Source organism: Phyllopteryx taeniolatus, chromosome 14 (genome assembly GCF_024500385.1).
Source record: "Phyllopteryx taeniolatus isolate TA_2022b chromosome 14, UOR_Ptae_1.2, whole genome shotgun sequence".
Taxonomy (NCBI): domain Eukaryota; kingdom Metazoa; phylum Chordata; class Actinopteri; order Syngnathiformes; family Syngnathidae; genus Phyllopteryx; species Phyllopteryx taeniolatus.
In genome coordinates, this window is record NC_084515.1 from 3,458,361 (window position 1) to 3,471,849 (window position 13,489).

The 13,489-nt window shown below is 39.5% G+C and overlaps 1 protein-coding gene across 1 annotated transcript in view; it reads left to right on the forward strand.

Moving 5' to 3' along the window:
- Positions 1 to 412: 412 nt before the first annotated feature.
- ephb3a (eph receptor B3a) overlaps positions 413 to 13,489 on the forward strand; it is a 67,921-nt gene continuing 54,844 nt past the window's right edge. Inside the window, exons 1-2 of the mRNA XM_061798002.1 lie at positions 413 to 946; positions 12,910 to 12,974. Coding sequence (XP_061653986.1) covers positions 889 to 946; positions 12,910 to 12,974 — 123 coding nt within the window. The 5' untranslated portion in view covers positions 413 to 888. The remainder of the gene's footprint in view (positions 947 to 12,909; positions 12,975 to 13,489) is intronic.

Genomic DNA, 13,489 nt, shown 5'->3' on the forward strand with positions numbered 1-13,489 from the left:
TTCAATCAAAGTAAAACATGTAAAGGTGAATTATTACAGTATTTAAAACACTTTAAAGCCTCACCAACTAATTGTTTTGCTTGTGTTAATATATGTGTTAAATATTCCACAATATTTTTAGCATTTTTTTTTAAATATTAGGTCCAATTAATATGTTTGCAAAGAAAATAGGGTGAATGGAACCAAATGACAAGAAGATCAAAATGATATATTTTTATTTTCTTCTTTCTTTTTACATTAGTTGCAGCTGGAGACTATTATTTTGAAAGTAGTCACCGGATCTTGCATGTTCACAAGCTTCTTTTGGAACCAGTGGGTCCCCTTCCCCTTCTCCCGAGCCCCCTCTGTCTGTCGGTCCCACTGTTGCCATTCCGACGCACAGCCCTCGACGGAGGCGCAACAGCTAAGCGCAGTTGCTCATGCCCAGTGGACTTCCACACAAGCTCCGGTCCGGTCCGGAGGTCTTCGGATGCGGGTCCCCCCCCCCCCACTACCCCCCAATTCTGTGCGCATGGGTTGGGAGGACAGCAGCCACCCTAGAGAGAGAGAGAGAGAGAGAGAGAGAGAGAGAGAGAGAGAGAGAGAGAGAGAGAGAGAGAGAGAGAGAGAGAGAGACGCCCGTAGTCAGATGCTGAATTCAAATAACGGGAGTCATTGGAATAACGGGACATGACTGAGTAAGAGGGGGATTTAAAACACACACACACACGCACACAACAAAAGACACTTGGATGATGCCGGAATGGGGCGGCAGGAGCCCTCGGTGGTGTGAGCGAGGAACACAAAGCTCCGCAGCGGTGATCACTGTTTGATGCCACCGTCCGTCCATCCATCCATCCATTCATCCTGAGGGTCTCTATTCATGTTGCAAAAGCCTGGCTCCTGACAATGGATTACTTGCTTTGCGTGTGCAGCCTCCTCGTGCCAATGGTGCTGGCTGTTGAAGGTATGCTATATTTTTTTCCCCCCCCATTTGCCACTTTTTGTCTACCAGACGAGAACAATGGATATGTTGGAATTTGGTTCTATGGCAATCCCAAGAGACGAAAAGTATATATATATATATATATATTTATTTTTTTTGGGTATGTGGTTTCAGGGCAACCCACCAATGCATTCGCCTTTGGCTCATTTAAGGCTGGGGAAAAAAAGAAAAGACTCAGTGCATGATTCTATTGCTGTGCGCTGATGCCCATGCATTGCGGCTCAAGGGCTGCCCTGTTGCTATTGTCCCTGTTGTAGTCACACCCACTGGCACAGCGGTTTGCAAACTGGGGTCCGAGGACCCCCGGGGGATGGTGAGCCGTAACTTGGGGTGCTACAAAATGATTTGCAATATATTATTGTGTCGTATCATTAAAAAAAAAAAAAAAGTGCATACATACGTTTGGGGACCCGCTTGCCAATAAAACAGACATATGAACCAATTACTTCTCGCTACCTTAGCTTTGAGCCAATTAAAAGCTCTGATAAGATTGTCACAAATCAACACATACAGTAAATCTAAAATTGTTGCGTGAATAAAATATTTTTTTTCCCCGAATTAAAGGTGTATTACAACAGAATAGAGGTTGAACGACTTAAGAGGTTTTATAGTCGACTACAATGAGATTGAAGACGAGATGCCAAAAACCAAAGAGTTGAAAATTCGACTCGTCGACTAGTCGACTAATTGTTTCAACACCTATAGTCTTATTTATTTTCAGGAACAAAGGTGTTTTTTTTCGGGAGAATATAGAATAAAAGGCGTAATATTACAAAGGTAAAGTTTTATTTTTGTAATTCAGTTGTTAAAATATGCATTTCTTCCCTTTTTATACTTTGACCGTAAATATTACAATATCATGACTTTATCTTGAAAAAAATACCGCTTTATTAATAATTATTATTATTATTATTTTTATCCAGCCAAAATATGTCTTTGGACTTTTTTTCTTAAAAAATACAACTTTGCTCTGATAACATTATTTTGAACTACAATTTTCTTTCTCTTGAAAATTTGCTCTTCAAAAGATTCCAACTTTTTAACGTTGCTTTAGGACTTTTTTCATCCTGCAAATGGGCAACTTTTACGCTTGAATTTTTGTCTTCGCTTTTTCTAAAGATTACGACTATTTTACCTTTATAGTATTCACCCTTTTGAGCTAAATGTACTCATAACCTGGACCCAAACAGTTTGAGAACCCTCGCACTAGGAGAACGTGAGGGTGCCCGATACCCCTCCACCGCACCCCCCAGAGTGTGAATTTACATGTCTGTAAAATAGAAGCGTGCTGCGGAGGTTTAAACCACAGACTAGAGTGGATCAATGGGAGTGCACCCCCCCACCCCACTGCTCACGCCTCAAAGCCAGCAGGACATACAGTACATGTGAAACATGATAGGTGACAATAGTGAATTAAAGGTCAGTGGTTTAACAAGTGTGCCGCAGCCGCTTGAGTTGTTTTCGCCACCCGGGTGGTGTTGCTGTGCTCCAGGGAAAACTCCACGCCTTCTCCGCCATACCCGTCCGAGCTCCTCCTCTTCTGAGCTATTCTGCTTCTGCTGGAGCGTGGCCAGCGTGATTCCTCATCAATTCTGGTGTCAGCAAGTAAATCAATGCAGCGGGCACACCGGCCCTCCTGAGTCCCAATGTGCTTTCGAACCAAAATGATCGGCCCATTTTCTCCCAAGCCGGCCGCAGATTTTTACTCAAGGCTTAGGGGTTAACTAGTGTTTGTCCTCTGAGGATAAACACGAAGGGCAGATCATCAGAGGGTGGTTTAAAAGCGAGAGTGGCCTTTTTCCAGCTATGTCATTATTTACTTGTACCTCAGTAGATTTCTACAAAGCCCCAGAGATGACAGGGATGTTTTTTTTCCATCCAAAACTGTGGCCACGAAATGCTAAGTCATGGCCACGAAATAGGTATTACATAATTACAAAATACTCATTTGTGGCAACAGAGTACTTGTAATGTGTGCAAAAATACTAATTTGTGGCCACCAAATAGACATCATTTGCGCAGCAAAAAATAATTTGTGGGCCCGAAATACTAAGTTATGGCCACAAAAGACTAACTTGTGATTGTAAAAGGTACACAAAACCTCATTTGTGTCAACAAAGTAGGTATAACGTGAGGACGAAATACTAATTTACTGCTATGAAATAGGTATAGCATGCAAACAAAATATAAAATACCAATTTGTGATAATGAAATACTGAGTTGTGGGCAAAAAAATACTAATTTGTGGCCATAGTGTAGGTTTAATGTGCGCACGAATTGCTACTTTGTGGCCATGAAATACTAGGCTGTGGCAAAAAAATATAAATTTTGGGCCACAAAACCTTAATTTGTGACCACAAATACTAAACTGTAGCCACAAAATAGGATTAACGCGTGCACAAAATACTTGTTGCCACAAAATATTATCTTATGGCAACAAAATATTAATTTGTGGCCCAAAAATACGCATAACATGGGCACAAAATACCAATTTGTGGCCATAAAATACAAATTATGTAATGTGCAGACGAAATACAAAGTTGGGGTCACGAAGGAGGTGTGGCTCCGTCCTGGACATATGGGTGAGCAAATCGAGCGGACTTTCTTTATTGGGCTAATGGTATTGCGCTCCCATTTGTTTCCTCACATGTCCAAGTTCTTCATGGGAACGATTTTAAACTCACAAATTAGTATTTTGTTTGTACATTATACGTGTTTTATGGCCACAAATTAGCATTTTATGTCGATGTTATGGCCATAATGTGGGCACAATTTTATTTTTTCTCTCCAGGTCATGTCTGGTGCTCCTTATATTTCAGCACTTTTTTATTTTCTTAGCTTGGCAACTGCTTGGCTTGGATGATGCTTTGGTAATCACATCTCTGCAATAAAACATAGCATTTTTATGTTGAATTACTCTCATTTTGCGCTACGCATTTAATATATAGTTGTTTTAAAAAGCTCATAAAGTGGAGGGACAGCCGCTCCTGAGCGTTTCCATTAAATAATCATCACCCATTCATTTGGACGCAGGGTGATTTGCGGCGATATCCTTAATAATTTGCTGACCTGCAAATTAATGTACAATCAGCTGAGTAGCGAAATGAAATCAGGTCGTCTTCAGTGGTGGCATACTATAGCTCCTCATCAAGTGTCAAACTGTTCCCATCAGAGAGAATCTCAAGCAGAGATCAAGCGGAGCTCATACGTCAGATCCCGGCAGTAGACTGATTTTAAAAAATATATACAGTATACCTTTTTAATGGCTCTTATCACCGATGCAAATATTTGCTGGTTAATATTTCATATGTTTGCTTGTTGGCAAGTGAGCCGGCGTTGTAAGACGAGGCCTCGCTTTCATGATGCTCTCGCTTCTTCTCAAAGTGAATAAAACATGTGTGAGCTCCCAAAGTGTGCTTGCAACTCATGGATGTGTGGCATTTTGGCTCTGGCGATCATAATTTAAAAAAAAAAAAGAAAAAAAAAAGAAAAAAGAAAACAAAGAAAGACAGTAAATGCCACTGGTGGTGACTCTCGCAAGTTCTAACTGCAGCATTGTTTTTTTTTTTGTTTTTTTTTTACCTGAGGGCAACTCCACTGTTGCTGCAGTTTTATGGGCTGTGACTTGTGTGGGGGAAGGGGAGAGTTTTGGGGTATGAGTAAGAGTGGCGGTTATCTCAAAGGTGTAGTAAATTTTAACAAGGGGTGTTGGAGGCTTTCTGGAACAAATGGGGTCTTTTACGATCTGAACCAGTTACTGGAACAAATGAAGGAAATGTGTTTTTAGTGGATAGAGAAGTATGATATCACACTTTTTCTTTTCACCAAAATAAAGAGAAATTCATGCAAGGCTAGTGCTGGTGCAGTCATGTTTGTAACTCTAGAGACTCTCTGCAGGGGCTCTTGAAGTTTTTAGGTCCAGGGTTTCCAAGAACCCCCTCATAATTCTAACTGCAATAAAACAACCACCAAGGGTACACCAAGATTTCCCCTATTTTTGAGAAAGAAAAGTCATAAAGTGATGATAACAAATTCCCATTTTTCATGGAAAAAAAGAATCTTTAGAAGAACAAATTCAGATTTTTTAAAATCAAATTGTAATGTTGGGAGAATAAAGTTGTATTTAAACAAAAAGTGGTACAATTTCAAAGACTAAAGATGTATAAATCAACTGTAAAATAAGTGCCTACTTTTGAGAAAAAAAAGTGTAAAGTGATGTGAACAAATTCAAGAAAACATTATTTCAAGAAAAAATGTCAGCAAATGTTAAAGAAAAAAGTCCAGATTTCTTTTTTTCGGGGGAAAAATAATTACAAAATTATGAGAATAAAGTCATAGTTTTTCAAGAAAAAAAATCTTTACAAGAACAAATATTTTATTGTGATAAAAAAAGTAATTGTCTTAGTTTTCCAAGTTGCAGGTATTTAAGTCATAGTTTAATGAGGGAAGACATATAAGACAAGGATATTAATTTCCAAAGTACAACTTTATTACTGCCTTTTATTCTACAAGAGATGCTTTTATTTGTTCTCGAAACATAGAATTTTTTTTCTTGAAAAAAATAAGACTTGATTTCCGTAATAATTAGCCTTTTGTTGTAACCAAACCCCCGACTCTATTCATGCATGGCTGTCATATTTATATGATAATATGTCACAATCATATCAGAGCTTTTAATTGCAAAGCTAGGGTTGGGAGGAGTCATTGGTTTAATATGTTTGTATAAATACCCACACAGCGGCTGAAATAAGTATTTAACACATCACTATTGTTCTCACTAAATATATTTCCAATGGTGCGATTGACATGAAAATTTCACCAAATATTGGGAACAGCCCAAGTAATCCATACATACAAAGAAAGTAGAATAAATAAGCTCAGAAATTAATGTATGTGTAATAATGTGAAATGACACTGGGAAAAGGTATTGAACACGCCAACTGGTATTTATTTAATACTTTGTACAAAAGCCTTTGATTGCAATGACAGCTTCAAGTCGCCTCGTGTATGGCGAAACTCGTCGCATGCGTTGCTCTGGTATGATTTTGGCCCATTCCTCCACACAAGCAGTCTTCAAATCTTGAAGGTTCCCTGGGCTTCTTTGAGTTTCAGTTCTTTCCATGGATTTTCTTTTAGATTCAAGTCAGGTGATTGGCTGGGCCATTCTAGCAGGTTTATTTTTTTTTCTTTGAAACAAATTGAGTTTCCTTGGCAGTATGTTTTGGATCATTATCCTGTTGAAATGTCCACCCTCGTTTAATTTTCAGCATCCTCGTAGATGGCAGCAGATTTGGTATCCAAACTGTTCCTTTTTGCTCTCATCTGACCAGACTATATTCTCCCAGTATTGAACTGGCTTGTCCAAATGTTGTTCAGAAAACTTTAAAGGAGCTTTGACATGCTTTTTTTTTTTTTCCAGCAAAGGGGTCTTGTGTGGTAAGCATGCATAAAGAACGTGGCCGTGAAGTACATTACTCACTGTTTTCCTTGTGACAACAGTACTTGCCAATTCCTGGTCTTTTTGGAGCTCTCCATAGGTGGTCCTTGGCTCTTGGACAACTCTTCTGATTATTCTTTGCACTCCTCTGTCACACCTGATCAAAGCAAATTTATGGTGGTATGATTGGCTTTCCACTTACGTATTATGGCCCCAACTGTGCTCACTGGAACGTTCAGAAGCTTAGATATGCGCCTGTAACCAATGCCATCATTATGTTTTGCAACAATAAGTTTGAGCTGGTCTTGAGACAGGTCTTTGCTCTTACCCATCATGAGATGTGACTTGACTCACACATTGGCAATGAAACCTTTTTGTAGGCAATCAGTTAGAACTGAAGCAGCTGATATTCATTTGGACTGACAAGCGGCTGGATTGCTGTTTGATCATTGATAGATTTTAGGTGTCGTCTTGGCTTTCCATGCATTTTTGCACCTCTCTTTCTTCATGTGTTCAATACTTTTTCCCTGTGTAATTTCAAATTTTTACCCACAACTTAATTTCTGATCTTATTTGTTCTACTTTCTTTGTATGTATGGATTACTTGGGTTGTTCCCAACATCTGGTGAAAATGTCATGTCAATAGCACCTTTGCAAATATATTTAGTGAGAAAAATGGTGACGTGTTAAATACTTATTTCAACCGCTGGAAGTAGGTATACACATTTTAAAATGATACCACATAAAAATATATTGCAAATAATTTTGTGGACCCCCACCACCATGGCTTTGACCCCAGTTTGAGGACCTCTGCTCTTGTTGCCCCTGAGGACCAGAATCAGCAGAGGGTTCAAGCTGGATCGGACTCCCGAGGGGCCGAGTGTGATCCAAGGCTCAGCCAGCTGTGTGTACTGCCCAAGGCCCGAGAGTAGCCAAACAAACACAGCTGTGATTGGTTGCCCCTACACCCACCCCCACACCCCCCAATCCCCTCTCTCACGACTAATGATAAAAACAAAGGTGTTCATTCTTGTGTGTGTGTTTGGACTGAGGTCCCGTCGTTCACACACACACACACACACACACACGAGTACTGAAGAATTTACGTTCATTACGTTATGTGCTGCACAATGCCCATTGAACTAGAGCAAAAAGTGTAACTAAAACTTTTTAACTCTTTGCATTCTATTTAATTATGTCATTATTATTAGTTAGTAGTAGTTTTTTCTAAATATATGTTTTATTAAAGAGTTATTTTTCTCATTTAAAAATACATTACAATTTTTGGGTTGGGGGGGCTGAAACGGATTAATGGCATTTTCATTTCAATGGGGAAAGAAGTGTTTTTAGTTATCAGCATGGTCATGCAATGAATTAAACTCACATCTCAAGGCACAACTGTAGTAACTAAACCTATAGAATTTTGGTATTTCTTATTTTAAGCTTAACTTGCTTTTAACCAGTGATAACGTCTAAAAAAAAAAACAAGTTCTAAACCCTATTACGATTTTTAGGGGAAAATATCACAAAAAAAAAACTGCCGGGCAAGAAGAAATATCTTTGAAACAAATAAGTAATACACTTATTTGTTTCAAAGATATTTCTTCTTGCCCGGCAGTTTTTTTTTTTTCTTTAATTTGAGATATTTCGATTTTAGTTTTTGCAGTCTGTGATTGATATTTCATTTGAGGGAAACGTAAGCTCCACTCAAATCCCTTTTGTACTGTTTTTATTTATTTATTTATTTTTAAACTTGACACACTCCTTTCGCCGTCTTCAACTTGATATTTAAATACACGATCTTTCCCGAATTCGTGTTGTGAACCATGAAAAAATAATCGCGCTTACGGAAAATAGTCCCTGCAACATAAATCATCTATTAGGGTTTGATAAAAAATGTATGTGCAAGGAAATCAAAGGGAATAGAGGCTTAGAGAAGAAAAGTTTTTATACGCTCCTGTGAAGATCCTCATAGAGATGTTCTCATGATATTTTCACAGAAACTTGTACAAAAGCGCAATGCACTACATCACCTACAAAGTGGGCAATCATTATCGTTCTAAACAATTTAAATTAAAAAAATTTGTATCTATATTTGCTGAAAAAAATAATTGGCTATTATATAAACCTGAGTTGAGGAGCTTCATTTAGACAAAAATAGTCCTTTGCCACCATCATGTGGCATCTTTTAGCAATTACAAGCCATTTGAGGGTTGGGGGGAGTCAATTACTTACAGATTTTGGCTCTTCACGGCTCTCATAAACCAAACATTAATGTCGGTCGACTTTCTTCACCTAACGTCGTCTCAAAACGTTTGGAAAAAACCAAACTTTTTGTGAAAAGGCCAGTGACTTTGACGCGAATATTTGTTTTGCTTTTGTGATGCCTCGAACTATATAACAACAAAAACATGACTGAGAAAGGTCTTTTAATGACAAAAATACAAATTTATTTACAGCAGTATAACTAACAAAAGTGCAGCGAGCGACGCTGTGTCACTGCATGGCTCGAGTTGAACGTCAGTGGCTTTTGACATAGCGTTCCTTACTCACTCCATTTCTTAGGATCACATTACACACTTTCTACTATCTACCATGACACATACTCTGTTTACACCACACATATACATTTTCTGTTTGAATGTGAGGTGCCTAAACTCGGCATTTCTCTCCCTCGCAATGGAAATAACTAGCATAGATTCACCGCCTAATCTTTATCTTCCACTCAAAAGTTGTGCTGACCTCAAAACCAAAGGGGTGCAACGTCAGCATCTACTGGGTTCTGTTAGTTAGTCCAGTGGTTTCCAAAGCTCGATTTTACAGACAAGCTAGGCGAGACTCTTTTGAAAAACGCACATGATGTATGTCTACGTCGGAGGCAGTAAACGGTTGGCCACGGCTCGGAAAAAAATGTTGGGTCCAATTCTGAATGAAACGACAGTCCACTTTCGAGGTTTTGAGTGATCAGCAATACACCAATGCCTTATTACAGTGCATTACTATTGAGAAAAGGATGCATAGAGGCTATAAATTAATCTGTTAGATCAAGATTGACTTTGGTTTTCCTGCATGTTTGATTCAACCAGTGTTAAGGAAGAGCACCAAGAATTTGTGGCCGTTCCGCATTCATTCAAGTATTCATTTTTCATTCATTAATTCACTGCTTTAGTTTCTCCAGGTTTTTAGGATTGTATCTGTGGAGATGGAACACCAGTTGTCAGCTCTCATCTCCATATACACACACGAAAAAGAGAAGCTCATTTGCATTGCAACAAGAAGGTTTTACAGTGAATTTTTTCCCCCTCATTTGCTCCCAGCATCCAAATGTGGTAAAAGCTAAAGCGAGGAGACAAGCATGTTTTTTAAATTTATTTATTATTTATTTTTTTTTAACACAGTTTTTGTTTAGCTGTGTCGGCGCAGCGAGGGTGTGCCCTTGGAGATGCACTTGGCGGAGTGAGATTTTAGTGGCAGAAAGTCCGTCGAAACGTAGACGTAAGTAACCTTGTGTAACTTGTCGAACGCAATTTTAGTGAGTTTGATTTCCTCGCAAGTGTGGTGGATGACAGACTCCTTTCAACCCTCTGAATCATTGTAGAAATCAATTAATAGAACGCATTGTTATCATGATCATCATTATTACATATTTTAAATCATCCCACCTACTGTCTGGGACGTAGTCATGGGTGTTGGGGGGGTGGAAACGAACGACCGTTGGAGGGGATAGATACATGAGGTCAGGTCTGTTGACATATTTAAGTAGCCTGCGCGTTTCACCAGCTCATTTGGTATTTAATAAAGATACCCGCTAACGTTCAATGCTGCAGCCACACACGGATGGCTGAGTCCTCTTTTGTATATAGAGACGCCTCCATGAGACACTATTGCGCCGCTTTGAAAGGGAATGAGAGGAGGCGTTTCTATTGGACAGGATTGAAGTCCCACTTTTAAATGCGCCTCTGTGTCGCGGTGAATTAAATGATCGTTTTTAGGGGTTGTTACAGGAGGGTCACAGTGTCTGATGCATTTTTTTAGCCGTTTATTGACTGGCGGTAGAAGTGAAATACATGAGCACGGTCACGTAGAAGCTGCTGTTGGCTACAGCTCTCATCCACACGCAGACTTGCTGATGTCGAACAACCCCACTAGGGTCCGCCTCTTAAAGGCACAGACACTACAGTACGTTCGGTATTTTCTATACATTTTCCATTCATCCATCCATCCATTTTCTGTACCGCTTATCCTTACTCGGGTCGCGGGCTGCTGGAGCCTAGAATTTAGAGTCTTCAATCAACTCTATACATTTTATGTTGGCGATTTGTTATTTTGTGTGTGTTCAAATACAAATTTTTATACAATTTATTTTTGCATACAAATGATACAAAGTTTTTTTCCCCTCAGATTTGGGTGTTTTGACAAATGTGATAATTTTGATATTGATGATATAATGACACTTTTATCGACAACTGAGGTACTGTCATCTTCAGTGTCATATGTTGGAGCCGTGTCAGTATCATCTAGGTTGCCTGAAAGAAAAGAATTAAACTGGAATCAGAGAGGGGAAAAAAAAGCGCAGTAGTCGTTGAAATCCGAACGTACGTCAAATCTATCAATATTTGATGAAAGCTGATAAATAACATGACATAACTGACAGAGAGATTGATGCACTGGCACACTACTTACTTTCTGATACTTCTATCAATCTCTGAACCTCACTTTCTGGGGTGTTGGCCCAGTGTTGCACTAATGAATCAGGAAAACTGCTTAGTGGAATAATGGTCTGTCCACTAAATGTCAAAATTGGAACTAACCCTGTATTCACCCTTTTTCTCTCTTAATTTCTGCATTTAACTTGAAAATGACAAAAATGGAGGGAGCCCCTGTTAGTTTTCAGTAGCTCATATTGTCTCTCTATAGCTTTGATTTTCAATCGCGAACGTGCAGGGATTGCTGTCGTCCAAAGAAAAGAGAGCCCGTTGTGGGTTTGTTAATGAAAGCGCTGCCCAGACAGTAAAAAGTGCGCACTCTTTAACCCAGCAGCTACAGATGGACCAATGATGTCTTGGCAAGTCAGGGACGCACGCAGTATGCTTCCACTGCATTGCCTTGGTTCTTTGAAGCACAACATTGTGGAACCAGATCAGGAAGAGTGCGGCTTGTCTTTTTGTGCGCGTGTGTGTTTGCCCGCAGTGTCTTACTCTCTCCTTGGGTAGCATTACCAACAACTTGTGTGCAAATGGTGCACAGCAGGCGCCGTGCCATTGAGTCTCTGGGAAGAAAGTGTAATTGTTTCAGTAATTATGCGCTAACAACAACATCACTTTGGGAGGCCTCTCGTCCATAGTGGGAATTTGGAGAGGTGTAACAAGCCCACTGGACCGGCGGGTGACTGATTGACATCCAGACAACAGTGCCTATTGATCTGTTGTTTATTCTGTTTTTCTACCGATCCCGCTCTCACCTCTATGCAAAGTCGTAAACAATGCGGGGGGAGGATCTGCTGATAACTCAGTTTGACAAATATCAGTTGAGAGGAGCCAACGTGCGTGCTGTTTGAGCCTTCGGGATTGGTGCTGCTGTATTTTCAGGGAGGCCTTGTTCCTATGATGCAAAAAATGTAATCTAACCAAGATTAAATATCGCAAATCAAGGCAAAGCATGTTGCCTGGCAAGATATTTCTTCTTAACAGGTAGGTTTTGTGTAAGAGCATTTCACTTGCTTTAAGCATTTCTTTCTTTAAAAATCTTAATAATGAAAAAAAAAGAAGAGAAAAACACAAATATAAATAAATATATCTGTGAAATCTTGGTTCCACTGTAAAATTTGTGATTTAATAGGGATGTATACAATACTTTTCAAAGCAACTTTTGATAATGTTATCAATGCTTGATTATCAACAACTTTTAAGGGAAGACTGCGGAGACGACACTCTAACTGCAAAGACGGCAATGTAACCAAGACGAAGTTGAATAGTGCCTTGAGATACGAGTGAGCCGATTTATGAGTTTTCCAAGATGCGAGCTGTGGTTTGGCAGATTTTTTGCTTCGACTTGCGAGCAAAAATCTGAAACATTTGCAAACATTTTGAGAGATTTGTGCATCCCTAATAATAACAGAAAAATTGTGCATGAAAATGATGGATTAACACAAAATAGAATGCACTACTTGGCTGCGACCAGGAGAGGTGCTGTTGATTCAATCTCAACTAGTTTGTGATCAAAGAAGAAGAACATGACATCAGGGTCAGCTGTGGCAAACTGAGCAACTATGGAAATGTCTCCACAGAATTAATTGCTGCTTAATAAGACACTGGCATCGCCAGAGAAGTTCACAACGTAGAAACTCTTCCATCCCATCAAATTGCAGTCTTCAACCTATTCGTTTATTTGACTTTTCAGCTTGGGACATTTCTTGGTACAGTTTGTAAACTGTGAATTAATTGACGTGCCGAATTTATTGACGAATGTGTCTTTCCTGTTGTTACAGAAACCCTGATGGACAGTCGGTGGGCTACCACAGAGCTGGCCTGGACGACATTCCCAGAGAGTGGGGTGAGCATATGTTTGTCTGTGTTTTGTTGCCCCAGCCGCTCCGTTTATTCCCCCCTTTAACAACATTGGTTCCATTTGCTCATTAATAGAGCCCCGAGTGTCTCGAGCAGCACGCCTCCTACTGTTTTATTTCTTTGTTTTTGCAGCATGTGTTTGCTTTTCTGGGCTACTAAAAACGCAAATCAGAAACACGCTGTGTGACAATGTGGGGGAAGCAACTGCGGAGTTTCAGTATTAAAAAAAAAAGAAAAAGCTAAAAGCTTGATGAGCCACACACAATCTGTGCATCGTGTTTTCTAAACAAACCAATGTGCAAACATGCAGATAAACCACAACAAATCCCCACACTGTGTAAGAACTGCTAGGATGAATTGGGCAGGGGGGAAATGTTTCTAAGGATCCCCTCATAATTCTAACATCAATTAAACAAAACTACCATGTGTCCCCCTATAAGTAATAGGATTTAAAAAGATTGGAACGTTCCATCCATCTATCCATTTTCTGTACCGCTTATC